This window comes from Camellia sinensis, chromosome 6 (assembly GCF_055761805.1).
Source record: "Camellia sinensis isolate YWXY chromosome 6, ASM5576180v1, whole genome shotgun sequence".
Lineage (NCBI taxonomy): Eukaryota > Viridiplantae > Streptophyta > Magnoliopsida > Ericales > Theaceae > Camellia > Camellia sinensis.
Genome location: NC_138966.1, coordinates 98,450,344 through 98,471,857, shown reverse-complemented (window position 1 = coordinate 98,471,857; position 21,514 = coordinate 98,450,344). Strand labels below are relative to the sequence as shown.

Sequence of the window (21,514 nt, the reverse complement as noted above, 5' to 3'; positions counted from 1 at the left end):
GATACGTAAAAGCTAGCTTCTCAAACCTAGGAATCAGAATATCTAGGGTTTGGTGATAGATCTTCATCTTTTCTTCTTTAACCTTCCAATCTCCATTTGTTTGAGACACAACTAGGTTCGAGTCCCCAATGACATCCAACCTTTTTGCCCCTAGTTCTAGGGTGACTTCCAACCCAGCGATGCACGCCTCACATTCTGCTTCATTATTGGATACCTTGAACCGAAGTTTGAAGGCTAAGGGTATATAGGAATTGTCAGGTGCTATCAGCAACACCTCTATCCCATAACCGTATTAATTAGATGCTTTGTCAAAGTACATTGTCGAAACCTCTTCCTTGACTTGCAGAATAGCTTCATTTGGAAACAGGTATTCTACTGCTTCATCTGCTTCCACAGGGTGATCTACTAGGAACTCCGCTACAGACTTGGAAGTAACATACTTCAGATCAAATTCAGAGAGGAGAAACAACCAACAGGCTAGCCTACCCGTAAGCGCTGGTTTCTCAAAGAGATATTTGATGGGATCTAACCTCGAAACCAGAATTACAGAGTGAGCTAACAAGTAGTGCCTCAACTTCCTCGTTGCTCATACCAAGGCTAAGCAAGCTTTCTCTAGCGGGGTGTAACGGGTCTCATAATCTAGCATTTCTTGCTCAGGTAATAGATGGCTTTCTCCACCCTATCCTCAGATTCTTGAGCAAACATGCATCCCATCGTTGTGTCCATTACTGACAGATACAAAATCAAGGGCTTTCCCGACTCTGCCAGCGACAACACAGACGGATTTTGAAGGTACTGCTTGATCTGCTCAAAAGCGAACTAACACCGATCATCCCATCAGAATTTCTTTCCTTTCTTCAGAAGGCCAAATAATGGTTCACAAGTCAAGGTTAATTTAGAGATAAACCATCTTACGAATTGCACTTTATCGAGAAAGCCTCGCACCTCCTTTTCAGTCCTTGGTGGTAGCATTTCTAAGATTCCCTTGATTTTTGAAGGATCTACCTTTATGCCCCTCTGTGTGATCAAGAAACCCAGTATTTTCCTTGCTCTTACACCGAAACTACATTTTTGCGGATTCAATCTCAGTCTGTATTCTCTGATCCGTTGAAAGAATTTCTTCAAGACAGTGTAGTGGCCTTTCTTTCCTTGGACTCGACAATCATGCCGTTCACATACACCTCGACCTCTTTATTGATCATATCATGCAGAATTGTGGTTGCATCCTGTTAATAGGTAGCCCCGGCATTCTTCAGCCCAAACGACATCACTTTATAGTAGTAGGTTCCCCACGGCATAGTGAAAGTAGATTTCTCTCTGTCTTTGGGTGCCATTAGGATATGATTATAACAGAAAAATCCATCCATGAAGGAGAGCAACGCATGGCCTGCGGTGAAGTCCACCAATTCATCGATGTGCGGCAAGGGAAAGTCGTCCTTCGGACTGGCTCTGTTCAGATCTCTAAAATCCACACACCCGAATTCTGCCATATTTCTTTGGCACTGGAACAATGTTGGCCAACCAAGCTGGATACTCAGATACTAGCAAGAATCCTGCGTCTATCTGCTTGGTGACCTCTTCTTTAATCTTCTGAGCCTAATCCACGTGTATTCTCTGCAACTTCTGTTTGATGGGTCGGGCCTCGGGGTCAAGAGGGATCTGATATTGTACAATCTCAGGATCGATTCCAGGCATGTCTTCGTAGGATCACACAAAAACATCTTTCAAATCTTTTAATAAAGTTACTAAGCGCTTGCGCTCCTCCAAAGACAACGTGGACCTGATCTAGACTAGACGCGGATCCTTCTCAGTATCTACATTAAAAGCAATGATTTCATCAGCGAAGGGTTTTGCAAACCTCCCATCCTCTTGATTAATCAAAATTTTCAAAACCAGAAGAATTCCTTCCTCATCGTTTTAATGAAAATTTTGAAAATCATGATCAATGCAATAAATAAGCGGCATAGAGAAATACTCGAAATCTACAGTGCCATTCTCATTCAAAAGGTATAGCTCATCCAATTTCTCGGTTACAACTGGCTCAAAGGAAAAAGAAAAGGACAACCTGGACAAAACCTCGGCATCCCGGTTATCAACCCCAAGAATACCAGACCCAGACTCAGAAGAACTGGAATCTGATTCCAACCCATAGACTCTGTAGAACCAGATTCTGGTTTACTACCTGACTTAGAATTGCTAGACAGGTAGCCCTCCTCTAGTTGCCAAATGAGGGATGGTGCGTCGGATGCATCCAAGATACTACTAGAAGGGTTCGCACCTGATTGGTCTCCGATCATGGAAACGGTCAGGTTATCCTGTAAGCTCTCTGAGTCGATTGAAGGATCCGAAAGAAGACATGTCAATGCTGCCCTTACTTCAAACTCACTGCTGTTGGAAACACTTTCAGTGTTCTTCGTAGCTTCAGCAATTAGTTCAGTATGTTCCTCTGTATCACTCTCTTGCAGCTGCAAGTCAAAGAAAATCTCAAAGTCAGGAACCCGCTGCCTCTCAAAGTTGAACCAGGGTTCGGGGAAACCACAGAATGTGAAGTCTTCACCCTCCCGAACAAAATGACCATTAAGGGTTCCCCGGATAGGTCAGTGCATAAGCTAGTAGCGCTTCCTAGTCTACTTAGCTCTGGCTCTTCCTACCATCTCTTTCCCTTTCCTCACCCAGTCCTCTTTGGTGGGTGTATAGCCAAGACCAAAGGCATGCGGGTTATGTGGCACATCGGCCAATGCAGATCACCCTTCCGGCCACTCTTTCTTAGCCCAATTCGTAGCATGTGTTGGAGCTTGTTCATGAAGTACATAGATTGAGCGCTGACAAACAAGCCCTTATGGATGGCCAAGATATTTTGTACCACCCAGACCTCAGCCAAGGTAAACCCCGAAAGGAAGACATCCTCTTCGCCATGCACAATCTCCAGCACAAGTGTAGTGACCTCTGGCAGAGGATGTATAGATGAATTCCCGAAGACTATAGCTACCCGTTTCTTATAGGGGTACTTCAGCATTTGGTGGAGGGTTGAAGAGACGACTTTCACTTGGTGCAGGCAGGGTCGCCCAAGTAGTAGGTTGAAAGTGGCTGAAATGTCCAGGACATGGAACTCGATGTCTTGTTGAGCTGGGCCAACTCGTACTCTGATCTGCATTGTTCCCATCACCTCTCTGCTTATATTGTCATACGCTCGGATCACCTGGGCTATAGGCACAAAATCGGCCAGTTTCAAACTGATGGCATAAGTTGTGCGCGATGGGCAGACGTTGATTGCGAAACAACCGAACATAGGATATAAGGAGATAAAAATAAATAAATAAATAAATATGGGACCCATCTCATATTATATACGGTCCCACACCTATCTCCGGTAAACAAATAGAGCCTAAAGTTCTTATGTAGATACACAAATTCGTTTTTAAGATGTTTAACTTTGATCTTAGGATTTTTATTTTTTTTTAGTAACTCGGTAGCTGGTTCATTATATTGACTATTCCAAAATAATAATCTCACCGTCTAATTGTAGGGGTCCCTCAAAGCCACGACTTTGCCTTGTATAACTTAAACTCAAGAGGTTGTTTGCACCTAAAATGTTTCCAACTTGAGACATTGAAGAAAACACACCCTAGACTCTAGGCCTTGACCACCAAACTAACCATTGAGGTTAACTTTGATCTTGGGATGAAAGAATGAATGTTGCTAATGTTAAAAATGTCAGACTAATAATTTGGCTGTTGCTTTTTATTTTTCGTAGATGGTATCCATTTCATATCCTTAAAATAAAAATTGAATGCAAAAAGTAAGCATTGAATAACTTGCTTAATCATCCACAATATATGATGAACATGAAAATTGCATTGAGCATCAAATTGAAAATTAATTTAATTTTCTACAGTCACAATTCACGCTATCATGCAGTCCAAACTAACAAAATATTGATAATCTATGTAATAGAGTTTTTTTTTTTTTTTACAAATTATACCGGTGGTCCTTATTTTTGACCTCTTGTATCATTTTGGTTCCTACACTTTCAATTAGTTCAATTTTAACTCTTAATTTTAGATTTTATGTCAATTTGGTCTAATTAATAATATCGTCAGTATTTTTTTAGAAAAATTATCACAAAATTGGTTGAGGTTAACTCATTGAGTTGAGTAAATTTATAATTGTCCTTTAAAAATGTGATATATGACACTTATGTACGTGTTTTCCATAAAGAAATGTTAAGAGTTAACCAACTAGGCCTATCCTACTTGGCCACCATACTTTCTTTAGGGCTTATTTCCATGGAGGTCATGGGTTCAATTCTCCTTACAGGGGTTGACGTAAATGAGTGCAAGCACTTAGGTGCTTTGCCAAGGGTGGAAAGATTTTCTCTCATAGATACTAATCTAACAACTAACAACTAATATTTGCCGATCAAAAAAAAAAAAAAAAAAAAAGAAATATCAAGAGTTGTAATCAATTAACCCCAAGGGATTTGACTTAGTGAGTGAAGAAAGCAATCAAAGAGCTTACTATCCAAGAGGTCACAGGTTCGAAACCTACGAAGGCCAAACATCCTAAATCGTGAGGCCACTAGATGTTTGCTCAGTCCTTAACTTTAGAGCCTCATGATTTAGTTGAGGTGTGCATAAATTGGGCCTAGACACCTAGTTATAATTTTTTTTTTTTTTAAAAAAAATTGTAATCAATTGAGACAAAATTATAAATTTAAGGACAAAATTGAACCAATTAAAAGTATAGGGACCAAAATGACACAACGATCAAAGTACAGAAACTATCATCGTAATTTGCCGTTTTGTTTTTTTGACAAGTATGATACAATTTTATTTTTACTCATGCAATTTCTGACACACTGTTAATAAATTGTTACCTATATAAAATAAAAATGTGTTCAGGAAACAAAAATGCAACTAATTTATGTTCTAGCAATGAGGTTATAATTTATATTCTGGCAAAAAAGTTAATATAATTGACAAATCTCCGTCTAAAACTCTACGGAGTAACTAACAAATGATTCTTGTCCTTTATATTTAGCAACTCCTTTCTCAAACTAGTAATTGTATCCCATTAAAAAACATTGTAATTGTATATCTTTTGCGCTGTTATGAATTGCACAACAAAGAGATGTTTGTATTAATTGCTTTGTATATTCTTAAATTCTTTGCAGATATCAAACAATTTTCAAACAATTCAAAGGTTTATTTGTTAGAAATGATTTTGAAGTTTTGAAAAAATCTGATTTTTTCTTAATTTTGGTATATTTTTTAGGTGGGACCTATGCGCCAAATTTGACGGATCTAAGTAGTAATGCGTTCTATGCCACGTTGTGATTCACGTGGTATATTTTGTTGCTCAAAACCATTATCGGGTGAATGAGAAATTGAAGACAAAATGAGCTCCATAGAAATGGAGTTTTTGATGAAATTTCCTAAATGTTTGGTTTAAGGCTTGTCCCACATTAATTTGGTGGGCATACTTTGAGTGGATTTATAAGGCTTGAGTTTGGAACTTGGGATAGGCCCCACGAGGCACCTAAGTTTTGTAGAGAGTGAGGTTATTGGCTAGACTCATTGGACACAAAAATAAACATGCGCGCCGCCGTCTGGGCGGGCTAGGTGCGGGTGCGTTGTTGGGTTGGGCTTGTCTGGCCCAATACTAATTATTTTTTGGACCAAAAACATTTGAATTTTATTTTTGTAAAATTAAATTCTAATTTTTTAGAATTTGAATTTCAGAAATTAATTCCAAAAATTCTACTAGACTTTTTCCTCCACGAAAATTCTGCCCGGTTTTTATCTGTTTGAATTTAAACTGGAACAGTTTCAGTATCTGTTCAAATTCAAACCCAAGCAGTGCTATATCTGTTCATTCAAATTGAATAGGTTTGCACCTGTTTAATTCAAACCAAACAATCACATTTTCTCCCTATAAATAGACAGACCTTCTATTGATTTTTCATTCACAATTTTCGTGCTTCCCCTCTGTAATAAATCTTTGCATTTTGCTACATTAAATTTCTGTGAGAAATAGTGTAAACAGTTAGTGTGTTCGTTGTGCAAACAATTTGTAGTGCTGCTAGTGTTTGCTGTTAATCATTTTATCCTGTGAGATAGACGTCCACATTCTGAAAGTACCGTGGAAATGACGAATCTGTCTTGAGGATACAGTGTTAAACATTGGACTTGATCAGAAAATTTGTGAAATTAATTTGATAAGCAATTAATTTATTTTCTGTTTTATTTAATTTTCTAGTTTGATTTTTGTAATCAAACAAACTCTCTCATTTCCTTTACTTCTTCTGTATTCCCTTTGTTGTTAAGTACACAAACATAATTTTTTTTTTCAAATACAGTGAAGATTGTCCAACATTATTTTCATGAGATAAAATGATTTAGATCATTCAGAATGATCAAACTTTGGAACAAATGAATAAGAAAATGATTTTTAAGAATTATGTTTTCATTCTGCAGGTTAGGATAAAATTTGCAAACCAGAAGTTTAAATTGATAGTGAAGTTGATGCTCATTTCAAAAATGAAATTTGTGCATTTAAATTATATTACGTGTGGTATTTTGATGTTGGATATGTGTTTTGAGAGTTCATAATTTCTATTGAAGATATGTTAACTTAATTAGAAGGTTAAACTTAATATTGAATCAAATGTCATGTTAAACATTTAAAGGTTTAATTTTGAGACCCACAAAAAGTGCTTTCTCCATGTAAATCAGTTAAATCTCAAACTGAACTCGTGGATGTGGCTCAAAGGGACGGATTGCCTAAAATTTACATGATTGATATATTGAAATTGAACCAAAAGGAGGGCTACTCACTGTCTCCTAGTTGGACAATTTCAATTGAAAGGTCACAGGTTAATCCATCACTATCACGACAGATGGATTATTTATTTTCTATTATAGGGTTGTTTAATTATTTATTTTTTCTAATATAAGGCTATTTCTTGTGTTGGTAGTTGGTGTTGGGTTTGTATATGTTCTTAGACTTTCTTATATAGTTAATTGTACAATTTAATACAATTATCTTCATATTTATAAATAATATCTTCTACTTGTGAATCAAAAAATAAAAAATAAAACCAAAAAATCTCCAGACAAAAAATGTTCATCGCCATCTTTTTACTCATACATAATTGTATGATTAAAAATATATTAGAAAAAAGATATTGGAAGACAAAAAAAATTGTCAACATATAATTCCATGTTGTTCTGTCATACATGATCCAGATGAGCTAAACCATGACATGTAGTAAATTTTTTTATGACATGTAGTAAATTTTTTTTTTAAATTACAATATCAATAACCAACAATATACATAAACTACACATCCCATAACGAAACAATATATTGAAATACAATAGAAGATAATATTTGTAAAGTAGTTACTTTAATTACCCTAACGTTTGATAGGAACTAATTGCTTAATCATTTTCTCTAGATTTGAGAAAGATGAAGCTGATGAACTCACTATTGCCTCTTTAGCCATTTTCCTCCACTCCATGGTTCTTTTCTTCATCTCCTTACCTTTGCCTCCAACCATCAACTCTCTCACAACCCTCTCAACTTCATCTCTCTTAACATCATTGTTTATCTCTATCCCAGTCCCCCACTGAGTGCAGCTATACCAACAATTGATTTGTTGATCTCCGAAACTTGGCCAACATATCATTGGCACTCCACTGGAAATGCTTTCAATAGTGGAGTTCCACCCACAATGAGTTAAAAACCCTCCGATGGATGGGTGGGAGAGAACTTGCTCTTGTGGGCACCAACTTATAAGTAAGCTTCTTTCTTTGGTCTCTGTAATGAATTCTGGTGGAATAACAGTTAAGTCGCCGGTGACAAGATCAGGTCTTATTATCCATAAAAAGGTCTGGTTGCTATTAGCAAGTCCCCAAGCAAACTCAACCAGTTGATTTTGTGTCATTATAGTTAAGCTTCCATAATTCACATAAAGAACAGAGTTAGGTTCTTTAGAGTTGAGCCATTCTAGGCACTCAGTTATTTCTTTCCACAAATTTGATCCTATTGACTTCAAACTATCGTCCTTGATTTGGTTCAAGAGTAAGTGTAAAGGTCCGATTGTGTAAATTGGGGGAAACATGGATGAAAGTGAGTACAAAACTTGATGCTCCAGTTCATCAAATGTATTCAAAATAATTGCAGAAGATTTGAGAGCTGTCTCAGTTATCTCCGACATAAATTTAATTATAAAGTCACCAAGACTAACGCAATAAATAAAGTTTGGGATATCCTTTAAGCGTATACCTTGCATACCAGGTATCCAATCTACAATCGTATCCAAATACTCATTTGTGATGGAATTGGGGTCTGCAAATCACAGCAATGATAATTTCAGTTCAATGCCTATATATATATATATAAGAATAAAGGAAAAGAAAGAAAAAAACCATTGTAACACCTTACTCGTATTTTCTATGTGAGCATATAGATTACTATATGGGAAATGTTGCATTGTGTACCTCCAAAAAGATGCACATCATAATAAAAGTAATCATTTTTGTGGTAGAGGTTACAAATTTTTGTGAGGAACATTATGAACGATGAAGTTATATATATTTTTTGTGATAAGAAAAAGCTTATGTATTTTGTAGTAAAACTTATATATTTTATGATAAAAGTTATACTTTTTATATAAGATGCATACCATATATACATTTTTTAGCAATATCCGGTCCTCTGTGCCATATATACATTTTTTGGGCCATTTGGTCCTCTGTGCTTCATGATTGGGGTCTTCAATGGTGCATTCTAGTATCTATGGCAGGTCTGTTCAATTAGTAGATGGGGGTGAATTTTAAGTGTTTGCTTAGAAAATTTTGGAGATCCATTCCCCTAGTTGTCCTCTGGTCTCTTTGGAAGCATATGAATGAGTGTGTTTTCTCTAATGTCCATCCAAACTCGGCTGACCTGTGTGAACTCATCAAGGTTAGATTAGCTTTTTAGCTCAAAGCCTCTCTCAAGGACTTCCCCTTCTCTGTCAAAGATATTGTTATAATATTCCCAACTTTTCATCTAGAGCCAAACACACTCTTATGTTAAACTCCATTTAGGATATCGAAACCCAACTCCAAACTTGATGGTAGGTGTGACCAAACACGCCATTTCAACACAAAAAAAAAAAAAAAAATAGAAGTGCATATTTTTTTTTTTTCTTCATTGTCTTCATTCTTCATTCTCTAACTTCTCTCTACTTTCTCTCTCATTTTCCTTTACTTTCTTGGAGGCCAAACACCACACCTTTGCTCCACCCTTACACCACCACCTTAACCCACCATCTCCACCACCTCCGGCCACCTTATCTCGCCGAAAAAAGGGTCCGGTAGGCCACTCCTTAAATCCATCCGAAAATAACACAATAGAAGCACCAACTCTAGATTTTTCTTAATCTTTTGAAGAATCAAAGCATGGGGTTTATTTTCTTGATGGATTACAGGCTTGTAATTGGTAAGAATTTTTCTCTAAAAGTTTAGTTTAAGGTTTTACATATTTTGAGTTAGAGATGATGAAATTTTTGTATTTTAGATCTATTATGATTTGGGGTTTGATTGTTGAATTTTATACTCTCAATTAGTTTCCATGAATGTTTTAGATGTTTAAAAAAAAAAAATGGTCAATTTGATGGTTGATTTGGAGATTAAGATTTTGGGTTAATCTAGGGTTTGAATGTGATGTAAAAATTGGGGATTTTGGTGTTAGCGAATTTATATGTTGAAATTGATTTGATAAATGGTGGATTGGGTATCTCTATGTTCTATGGAGGAATTTTATAAGTGATTGAAGAGATTTTACTTAAGTTGTTGAGTTTATACAAAAATGTTGATTTTTGACTTTTGTAGTAAATTGATGGTGGTGTTGTGCATATAAATTGATTGGATATTTAAAAAGTTACTAACTCAAAGATGTTCAAAGGATGGGTGTTATGGAGATTGGATAAGTTATTTGTTTGGGTGACTTAAAGTTGGAGGAGTTCTTTAGCTTGCCATTCCTTAGCATAATTGTATTTAGGATCATTTTTGTAGATGTTGTAATTTTTATTGAAAGTTTTTCCTAATTTGAGATCCTATTTACTAATTGTTAGGATTGGAGGAAGGCATCTCTATACCTCTTGGAAATTAATTTGTAGAGTTTCAAATCTACACTTTTGCTATTTTTGGAGGTGAGTATACTTACCATGGAAATTACCTTACCTCTATCTTTATTACAAAGTTTGAAAATAATTTTTGAATTAAAGGAAGTGAATGATACATTTCATCATGATATATGTATGAAAAGAAAATCTATAAATTTATTGAGGCCAAGGGTTGAGTTTTAATAAAGATATGATTTCATTTGTATAATGAAGCATTAATTTTTTTTTTATGAGAATTTATTTAAGTTGAGTCTTTCAAATTTTATGATGATGATGATTGAATGACAGTGAAATGTTATGTGAGGGTATTTATTTTATTGATCATATAACCGAATATAGCCTTTGGGGCAACAAGGGCCAAAATGCTTTGGGGTCCTGGGGACCGAAATGTTTTAAGGACCATAAGGGTCGTTGTATGTATAAGGGGTCCTGGGGACCGAAACATTGAAACAAGAATTGAAGTGCTACGATGACATGAGCTATGTTCCTATGGTTATGTTTTGGGTAACGGTACCGTCACCACCTAAGTCGCGAGGTAACGCGACCCTAAGGCTATGTAGTGGATTGTATGATGGATAGGAAATCTTAATGTATTGAAAAGTTGTATTTTTGTTTACTTTCATTATCCAAATGTATTTTTTTTTGCCTTATGAGATTCCTTGGAAAAATCTTGATAACGTTTTATGAAAATTGTATTTCATCATTTTTATTTTTATTTTGTATAAATTTAAGTCCAATTAAGCTCTTATGTTTAGTATCTTTATTTTGAACCCTATTGGTAGGAGCAAGTTTTATAACTCCATGGTATTGGTATACTCATTGGGCTTTAGCTCATTCTTTTAAATAATTTTTTTTTCCAGATTCATAGACTTTTGTGTGGCTCACCTCAACTTTGAAGACTGGAATTTTTTTGAAGGATCACAGGTGGGCATCTTGTGGTTGAGGTTTTGCTTAGGGTCATTCTAGGATGTAAGCTTACCTTTTTTTTTATGAAGGAGGTTGATTGTAAATATTGCTTATGAAGTTGGATGTATTGATGGATTCGTGATTAGTATGTATTATATATTTTTTTTTTTTGGAGGAAATGCTTGGGAACTATCTTGTAGCATGATAATATTTTTTTTGTCTTTGAATAGATCATCTCATATATGTTAGGCAATTGAAAGGTCATATGCACTTTTGGTGATGTGGTGATGTGATGTATGAATTATACAAGAATTGTGGTGTAAAGGTGCTATAGCGTTTGAGGTGCACCCTCTTGGCAGGGTTTTGCCTTGCCAAGATTGGGTCGTTACATTTTTGGTATCAGAGCATTAGGTTATGAATCTGTAGACTAGTTACTTTAGAATTAAAGTTGATAGGGTATTGTAGTTAGTAATTCGATTAGTGATGATGTTTAATAGCGATCTAGTATTCTAAGTTTTAATTATCTTGTTATACAGGCGCATATGGCAAGGCGAAAAGTTCATAAGAGTCGCCCCCTTATGGAAGTGCTTGAGGCTGAGCGAGAGCCACATCTTAGTGTTGGAAATGAAGTTCCACCTCGGGTTCAGGAAAAAGAGATTGAACATGAATCGCATAATGAGCAAACTCAAGAGTCAAGTGCCAATCCAGAAGTGGGACATTCAGATAGAATTGTACCACCAAGGGCTGACGCAGCTCCAGCATTTTTAGACCCTAGTGTGCAGCGCCTTTTAGAGTCAATGGTTAGCCTAGCGGAGAGGCAAACTCACATCCTTGAACAACAGAATGCAGCACAGTCTAGGCCATTTGTGCAACCTACAGACAACCGCCTCACCGCAATTGAGAGGTTCAAGAAGTTGGGGGCTCCATCATTTTATGGATCACCCAATCCTATGGAGGCAGAGGCCTGGTTAAGGAGGGTAGAGCAGATATTTTCTGTGATGGAAGTATCAGACGAGCAGCGAGTTGCACTTGCTAGTTTTATGCTGGTGGAGGAGGCTGAATATTGGTGGGTGGCCACGCAACGCCTACTTACGGCAAGTGGCACCGGAGGATTGACCTGGAACCAATTCACTAAGGTTTTCAATGACAAGTACTTTCCAGCTACTTATCGGTATGAAAAAGAGAGAGAGTTCCTTCAGCTAGAGCAAGGGGATTTGACTGTAGTTCAATATGAAGCTAAGTTCATTTCTTTATCTCGTTTTGCCCTTTCATTTGTGGATGATGAGGAGGTCAAATGTCGTCGTTTTACAAATGGGTTGGATTTGGACATCAAATCTCGTATCCGAGTATTGGGAATAACTAACTATTCGACCTTGGTTGATAAAGCCTTAACAGTTGAGAAAGATGTCATAGAAATGAAGTTAGCGGAACAACAGAAAAAGCGCCACCTTAGTTCATCCCATCATAAGAACACATCTAATAGACCGTCAAAGAGAGGTGGTCATGGTTATGGTTCAGTCAAGAGCTCTAGTGCATATCAAAAAAATAGAGAGCATCCCACCCCAACCCAAAGCATTTCTAATCAACGTCATGGACAGTCTAGTGGGACATCATCTCAGTTCACTCGAACTGTTTGCAAGCAATGTGGGCGGGCACATACAGGTGTTTGTCATGCTGGTACCGACTTGTGTTTTCGTTGTGGCCAGAAGGGTCATTTGGTGAAAGATTGAACAGTTCCTAAAATGACTAATTTGGGAGATACACGAGCTTGCTTCAATTGCGGACAACCCGGACATTTGGCTAGGGATTGCACACGAACTGCTTCATCTGCTAGTACTGGAGTTGGTAGTAATAAAATTTCAGGTGCCGGCCGAGGGCGAAGCCGAGGAGAAGGTCAGGTTGGGACTAGGTTTGGCAAGCAGAATAAAGGAGGTGTTCAATCCGATAGACAAACCTCGCAGGGGAGAGTTTTTGCTTTGACTCAGCGGGATGCTCAGGCTAATCCAGAGGTGGTAACAGGTATTATTTATGTGTTCAGTAGGGAGGCACATGTACTTATTGATCCGGGTTCTACACATTCTTTTGTATCTCTATCATTTTCTTTGCATGCTAATAAACCTATTGAACCTCTAGGCTATTGCTTATCCATTACTACTCCTATTGGGGATTGTGTTATAATTGAGGAGGTATATCGAGGTTGTGTACTATAGTTGGGAGATAGGGAGATGGTAGCGGATTTATTGCCTTTAGAGATGCTTGATTTTGATTTGATTTTGGGAATGGATTGGTTGGCTTCTTACCATGCTTCGGTGGATTGTTATAGGAAAGAGGTAGTATTTTCCAGTTTTGGGGAACCTGAATTTAGATTTTGTGGAGATCGATGTGCATCCCCATCTTATGTTATTTCTGCTATTACCACTAGAAAAATGCTTAAGAAGGGGTGCCAAGGATACTTAGCCTATTTGATTGACTCCGAATTTAGTGGTCCAAGATTGGAGGATATACCAATTGTGTGTGACTTCATAGATGTTTTTCCTGATGAACTACTTGGATTACCCCCAGATCGAGAAATTGAGTTTGCTATTGACTTAATTCCTGGAACTGCCCCAATTTCTAGTGCACCTTACCATATGGCCCCAATGGAACTTAAGGAGCTTAAGATACAATTGCAAGAGTTATTGGATAAAGGCTTCATTAGGCCAAGTGTCTCGCCTTGGGGATCACCTGTATTATTTGTGAAGAAAAAAGATGGCACCAAGAGATTGTGCATTGACTATTGGCAGTTGAGTAAGGTCACGGTGCGTAACAAGTATCCTTTGCCTCGTATAGATGATTTGTTTGATCAACTTCAGGGAGCATGTGTGTTCTCCAAAATCGATCTCAGATCAGGGTATCACCAACTTAAGATTAAGGAAGAAGACATACCGAAAACTGCTTTTCGAACTCGCTACGGCCATTATGAATTTCTTGTTATGCCTTTTGGTCTAACTAATGCCCCCGCCGCATTTATGGACCTTATGAATAGAGTGTTCCAACCATACCTTGACCAATTTGTGATTGTATTTATTGATGACATACTTGTTTATTCCAAGAGTCAAGAGGATCATCAACAACACTTGCGGGTGGTATTGCAGACTTTACGAGAAAAGAAGTTGTATGTGAAGTTTAGCAAATGTGAGTTTTGGTTAGATCGTGTCGTATTTTTGGGGCATGTGATTTCGGGTGAAGGTATTTTTGTGGATCCGAAGAAAATAGAGGCTGTGCTGAATTGGGATCGTCCTACTAACGTGACCAAGGTGAGGAGCTTTTTAGGGTTGGCAGGCTACTACCGTAGATTTGTAGAGGGGTTTTCATTAATTGCGGCACCATTAACACATTTGACCCGTAAGAATACCAAATTTGAGTGGACGGAGAATTGTGAAAAGAGTTTTCAAGAATTAAAGAAGCGATTAACTTCTGCCCCAGTGCTTACTATTCCGTTAAGTGGTGAAGGATTTATTGTTTATAGTGATGCCTCTCATCAAGGGCTCGGTTGTGTGTTGATGCAACATGGAAAGGTAGTGGCCTATGCATCTAGACAATTGAAGAACCATGAACGCAATTATCCCACCCATGATTTAGAGCTCGCAGCGGTTGTTTTTGCTTTAAAGTTGGGGAGACATTATTTATACGGGGAAAAATGTGAGATATATACTGATCATAAGAGTTTGAAATATTTATTCACACTGAGAGATTTAAATTTGAGGCAAAGGAGATGGGTTGAACTGATTAAGGACTATGGCTGCACCATTAATTATCACCCATGAAAAGCTAATTTGGTGGCCGATGCTCTTAGCCGAAAATCTACAGGGAATTTAACTCACATTCAGGGCATTCAATTTAGTCTCTTACATGAAATAAAATCTATTGGAGTTGATCTAGCAGTTGGGAAGTCGGGATCCTTGTTAGCTACAATTAAAGTGACACCTTTGTTAGTGGATCGCATTCGAGAAGCCCAAGGGAAAGACTCAATTTTGGAGAAGACCCGAGCTCGAGTGAAAGATGGTACTCTGTCAGACTTTATTATTAAAGAAGATGGTGTGTTGATGTTTAAAAATCGGTTATGTGTTCCAAATGAGCCCGAGATAAAAAAAGGGAGATATTAGATGAGGCCCATAATTCACCTTATGCAATACATCCGGGGAGTACAAAGATGTATCAAAATTTAAGAGAAAGTTATTGGTGGCCAAATATGAAGAGAGAGATAGCAGAATTTGTGTCAAGGTGTTTGGTATGTCAGCAGATTAAAACAGAGCATCAACGCCTAGCTGGTTTACTTCAACCTCTTCCTATACCTGAATGGAAATGGGAGCATATTGCCATGGATTTTGTTTCGGGCCTGCCTCGCACACAGAAGGGGCATGACTCTATTTGGGTTGTTGTAGATAGGTTGACCAAATCTGCACACTTTTTGGCTACTAAGAAAAACTTTTCACTTGATCGATTAGCAAAAATTTATGTGGATGAAATTGTGAGATTGCATGGTGTGCCGGTATCTATTGTTTCAGATAGAGACTCGCGCTTCACATCCCACTTTTGGCCTAGTCTTCAAAATGCCTTGGGTACTAAATTGAGATTTAGTATAGCTTTTCACCCCCAAACTGACGGGCAATCCGAGAGGACAATTCAAACTTTAGAAGACACGTTGAGAGCTTGTGTCCTAGATTTTCGAGGTAATTGGGATGAACACTTGACCTTAATAGAATTTGCATATAATAATAGTTATCAATCAAGTATTGGGATGGCTCCCTATAAAGCTTTATATGGGCGAAGATGTAGAACTCTAGTATGTTGGGATGAGGTTGGAGAGAGAAAATTGTTAGGGCCAGAGATTCTTCAAATTACTACCAATAAAGTGCATATTATTCGAGAAAGGTTGAAGGCGGCTCAAAGTAGACAAAAGAGCTATGCAGATAATCGGAGGAGGGATTTGGAATTTCAAGTGGGAGATCATGTATTTTTACGAATCTCGCCATGGAACGGAGTGATGCGATTTGGTAAGAAAGGCAAACTAAGTCCAAGGTATATTGGGCCATTTGAGATACTAGAGCGCATTGGCAAGACTGCTTATAGTTTGGCCTTACCACCTAGTCTATCTCGCATTCACAATGTGTTTCATGTATCCACCTTGAAGAAGTACATGCCTGACCCATCACACGTGTTAGACTTCCAACTAATCCAACTCAAGGATGATTTGTCTTATGAAAAGGAAGCCATAGAGGTTGTGGACATGAAGGATCAAGTATTACGTTCCAGGACCATACCACTAGTAAAGGTATTGTGGAAAAATCATGCTTTGGAGGAAGCTACTTAGGAGCGGGAGGATGATATGAAAATTTGATATCCACGTCTTTTTCAAGGTATGAACTAGACTAAACAAACGAATAAATTTCGTGGACGAAATTTTCCTTTAGGGGGGTAGAATTATAATATTCCCAACTTTTCATCTAGAGCCAAACACACTCTTATGTTAAACTCCATTTAGGATATCTAAACCCAACTCCAAACTTGATGGTAGGTGTGACCAAACACCCCATTTCAACACAAAAAAAAAATAGAACTGCAGATTTTTTTTCCTTCATTGTCTTCATTCTTCATTCTCTAACTTCTCTCTACTTTCTCTCTCATTTTCCTTTACTTTCTTGGAGGCCAAACACCACACCTTTGCTCCACCCTTACACCACCACCTTAACCCACCATCTCCACCACCTCCGGCCACCTTATCTCGCCGAAAAAAGGGTCCGATCGGCCACTCCTTAAATCCATCCGAAAATAACACAATAAAAGCACCAACTCTAGATTTTTCTTAATCTTTTGAAGAATCAAAGCATGGGGTTTATTTTCTTGATGGATTAGAGGCTTGTAATTGGTAAGAATTTTTCTCTAAAAGTTTAGTTTAAGGTTTTACATATTTTGAGTTAGAGATGATGGAATTTTTGTGTTTTAGATCTATTATGATTTGGGGTTTGATTGTTGAATTTTATACTCTCAATTAGTTTCCATGAATGTTTTAGATGTTTAAAAAAAAAAATGGTCAATTTGATGGTTGATTTGGAGATTAAGATTTTGGGTTAATATAGGGTTTGAATGTGATGTAAAAATTGGAGATTTTGGTGTTAGGGAATTTATATGTTGAAATTGATTTGATAAATGGTGGATTGGGTATCTCTATGTTCTATGGAGGAATTTTATAAGTGATTGAAGAGATTTTACTTAAGTTGTTGAGTTTATACAAAAATGTTGATTTTTGACTTTTGTAGTAAATTGATGGTGGTATTGTGCATATAAATTGATTGGATATTTAAAAAGTTACTAACTCAAAGATGTTCAAAGGATGGGTGTTATGGAGATTGGATAAGTTATTTGTTTGGGTGACTTAAAGTTGGAGGAGTTCTTTAGCTTGCCATTCCTTAGCATAGTTGTATTTAGGATCATTTGTGTAGATGTTGTAATTTTTATTGAAAGCTTTTCCTAATTTGAGATCCTATTTACTAATTGTTAGGATTAGAGGAAGGCATCTCTATACCTCTTGGAAATTAATTTGTAGAGTTTCAAATCTACACTTTTGCTATTTTTGGAGGTGAGTATACTTACCATGGAAATTACCTTACCTCTATCTTTATTACAAAGTTTGAAAATAATTTTTGAATTAAAGGAAGTGAATGATACATTTCATCATGATATATGTATGAAAAGAAAATCTATAAATTTATTGAGGACAAGGGTTGAGTTTTAATAAAGATATGATTTCATTTGTATAATGAAGCATTAATTTTTTTTTTTATGAGAATTTATTTAAGTTGAGTCTTTCAAATTTTATGATGATGATGATTGAATGACAGTGAAATGTTATGTGAGGGTATTTATTTTATTGATCATATAACCGAATATAGCCTTTGGGGCCACAAGGGCCAAAATGCTTTGGGGTCCTGGGGACCGAAATGTTTTAAGGACCATAAGGGTCGTTGTATGTATAAGGGGTCCTGGGGACTGAAACATTGAAACAAGAATTGAAGTGCTACGATGACATGAGCTATGTTCCTATGGTTATGTTTTGCGTAACGGTACCGTCACCACCTAAGTCGCGAGGTAACGCGACCCTAAGGTTATGTAGTGGATTGTATGATGGACAGGAAATCTTAATGTATTGAAAAGTTATATTTTTGTTTACTTTCATTATCCAAATGTATTTTTTTCTGCCTTATGAGATTCCATGGAAAAATCTTGATAACGTTTTATGGAAATTGTATTTCATCATTTTTATTTTTATTTTGTATAAATTTAAGTCCAATTAAGCTCTTATGTTTAGTATCTTTATTTTGAACCCTATTGGTAGTAGCAAGTTTTATAACTCCATCGTATTGGTATACTCATTGGGCTTTAGCTCATTCTTTTAAATAATTTTTTTTCTAGATTCATAGACTTTTGTGTGGCTCGCCTCAACTTTGAAGACTAGAATTTTTTTGAAGAATCACAGGTCGGCATCTTGTGGTTGAGGTTTTGCTTAGGGTCATTCTAGGATGTAAGCTTACCCTTTTTTTTATGAAGGAGGTTGATTGTAAATATTGCTTATGAAGTTGAATGTGTTGATGGATTCGTGATTAGTATGTATTATATTTTTTTTTTGGAGGAAATGCTTGGGAACTATCTTGTAGCATGATAATATTTTTTTTGTCTTTGAATAGATCATCTCATATATGTTAGGCAATTGAAAGGTCATATGCACTTTTGGTGATGTGGTGATGTGATGTATGAATTATACAGGAATTGTGGTGTAAAGGTGCTATAGCGTTTGAGGTGCACCCTCTTGGCAGGGTTTTGCTTTGCCAAGATTGGGTCGTTACAATTGTTCTCAACTGGAGGCAAATAAGGGGCTGCCATTGAGTTGATCTGTCAAGCTGTCAAGCTGGGTTTGGTTGATCTGTATGCCCTGTTGTAGTGCTCTGTTGTGCTAAAAAGAGGGTCTAAGGGTTGAAGCTGTCTGTTAATGGTCTGCTAGCCTGCTAACAGTCTTGTTGATCTGCTTGTCTACAAATTAATAGTCTTGATCTTACTCTGCTTTTTAGTAGAAGTTGGCTGCTTATAGTTGTGTTGAAGCTATTTTGAAGCTATTTTGTGGGTCTGTTTGTGCCCAACAGTGGCTATTGGTTGTTTGTTTGTGCCCAGTTGTGACTTTTGCTTTATCTATTGGTTTCTTACCAACTCCAGCTTGGAGCTTGTGCTAGCTCCAAGCTCCTCTTTATTATTGTATATTATCATACTTTGTCTATTTTCATTAATAAAGATTTCTTTTGTTGATAAAAAAAAATTATATATATATACATTTTTTAGAAAAAAAGTTAGGGTTTCAGAATTTGGGACCTAAAATTTACCTAGAAATGGGTATGCGTGATGGAGATTGAATTGAAAAAATATGGAATTTATATATAAAATGAATTTAAGCTATTGATATAAAATTCTGAATAATTTTTAAATTTCTATATCTAGACCCATAACATTACTATTTTTTTAGGGTGCCCGTGATAACATTACCCTTGATATATACATATAAATATATCGCATCATAGTTGCCCATATGCAGGAATTGACTTGGGGTTGGGTATGAATGGGATTGGTTCAAGTTAGAGTCAAAACAAACAAATTAACTTCGATGAATTCTAAGTTTTTGGATTCGTAATTGAACAAACTATTTCTTAAGCTTAGGCCTTGGTTAGGAATATAATAGTTTTAGCTTAAAAGTTAAAAAAATTACTAAAAAAATTAAAAAGTCTATAACTTATATCAAAAAATTAAATATTTTATTTTCTTTTTACTTTTTTGCCTATCTTTTGGTAAAAACTAAAAAATCATTCTAAACATACAAATTTTTTTTTATCTTATATTTTAATTAAAAAGTCAAAAAATTACTAAAATAGCATGTTTTGAAGCGAGACCTTATTGTTGCACAAATATGATAACATACATATGTATGTATGTAAATAGAAAAATCATTTACCTCTGACAGGAAAGAAACCCTTTTCGACAAGATTACGGTGTTGAATATAGTATGTTTCAAACGAGGCCTTATTGTTGCACAAATATGATAATATACATATGTATGTATGTAAATAGAAAAATCATTTACCTTTGACAGGGAAGAAACCCTTTTCGACAAGATTACGGTGTTGGATGAAACCCATGAAGCCACAAGCACCGGCTGCCCAGAAAGAAACATGGGGAATGCCTAGTTCTTCAGTAGCTGCGAGTGTGAAGCACATGATCGCATCAGAGACTATGCAAGTGATCGGTGGAACGTTCGATGTAGCAGTGTCATTGAGTTTGCGAAGAAGGTCTTTAAAAGGAGGTAACCAGTGTTTGTTGGTGGACTCCAACAGGCAGGCATTGGCGTTGGATTCCGGGAGGCCGTCGGGTATGGTCTCAAAGCGGAAGGTGGGAAGGCCGTCGAGCGAGTCTGGGCCTCGGGATTTGAGGATGCGTTTGTGGTTGAACTCTGTGTTAACGAAGGTTATGTGGAAGTCTTTGCTATGGAGGAGTTTGGCTAGTTTTAGCATGGGGTTGATGTGGCCTTGAGCAGGCAATGGTATACACACTGCATGAGGCTTCTCTGACAAGGATCTGGAACCCATTCTCTCTGTCTCTCTCTCTCTCTCTCTCTCTCTCTCTCTATGGTGGGATTGATGCTTATGGCAAAGAGAATATGGAAAGAGTTTTATAGTCCAGCAAAGAGGTTTAATATCTCTATAGCTAGTGTTAACCTGTTGTGTTTGAAGGTGATAAAAACAATTTTTTTGGGAGATAAAACCAATGTTTTGAAATTCAGCCGATTCGCCAAAATTGGAAGGACGATGAGGTCGATCATTTGTTGAGTCCCCGTTTGGCAATTGGTTTTAGTTGGGTTTTTTTTTTTTTTTTTTTTTTTTAACTTTTTGATTATTTTGGCTTAGAAGTAAAAGTTTGTTTTATTTTATTTATTTTATTTATTTATTTATTTATTGAGAAAAAAAGTAGAATAATTATGATTTGAATGTGATATTTTGTCATTTTATTTTTTTTTATCAGCAAAAAAAGATTTATTGATGATAAAGCAAAGTACATGCAACAATACATCAACAAATCAAGGAAGTACACTAAGTATCATAGCTAACCTTCACAATCCCAACTAGGTTGGCACTGCGAAAGAAACACAATTATATGCAAGCACTTGACCCAACCCAAGATTGGTGAAAAGCCAATCAAGAGCAACCAAAATCCAAAAAACAAAACACCAATACAACAAAACAAAAGCAATCAACATAATTCTACACCAGCTCCAAACCATAGAGCTTCCACCAGCAGTAAAAGCAACTTTTGTCTATGGGCAACCTTAGAGTATCTGCACAGACTAGAACAGCCTCA

The 21,514-nt window shown here is 36.7% G+C and overlaps 1 protein-coding gene across 1 annotated transcript; it reads right to left on the bottom strand.

Annotated features, from left to right (window-relative positions):
- Positions 1–292: 292 nt before the first annotated feature.
- LOC114295305 (7-deoxyloganetin glucosyltransferase-like) lies at positions 293–20,745 on the bottom strand. The gene is made up of 4 exons (XM_082876262.1): positions 20,244–20,745; positions 7,490–8,199; positions 2,109–2,465; positions 293–439 (listed from the first exon to the last, which is right to left on the bottom strand). Exons 1-4 carry the CDS (start codon positions 20,743–20,745, stop codon positions 293–295), a joined length of 1,716 nt encoding a protein of 571 aa, XP_082732388.1.
- Between the last annotated feature and the right edge of the window lie 769 nt (positions 20,746–21,514).

What these genes read in the sequence shown, in the direction of transcription:
- LOC114295305 (XM_082876262.1), bottom strand. Translation starts at nt 20,745, where the DNA reads ATGGGTTCCAGATCCTTGTCAGAGAAGCCTCATGCAGTGTGTATACCA. An exon ending in AAATGGCTAAAGAGGCAATA is followed by an intron (nt 2,466 to 7,489) that starts GTGAGTTCATCA and finishes TTTGACTTGCAG; the next exon opens with CTGCAAGAGAGTGATACAGA. An exon ending in TTCTTCTGAGTCTGGGTCTG is followed by an intron (nt 440 to 2,108) that starts GTATTCTTGGGG and finishes TTTGATCTGAAG; the next exon opens with TATGTTACTTCCAAGTCTGT.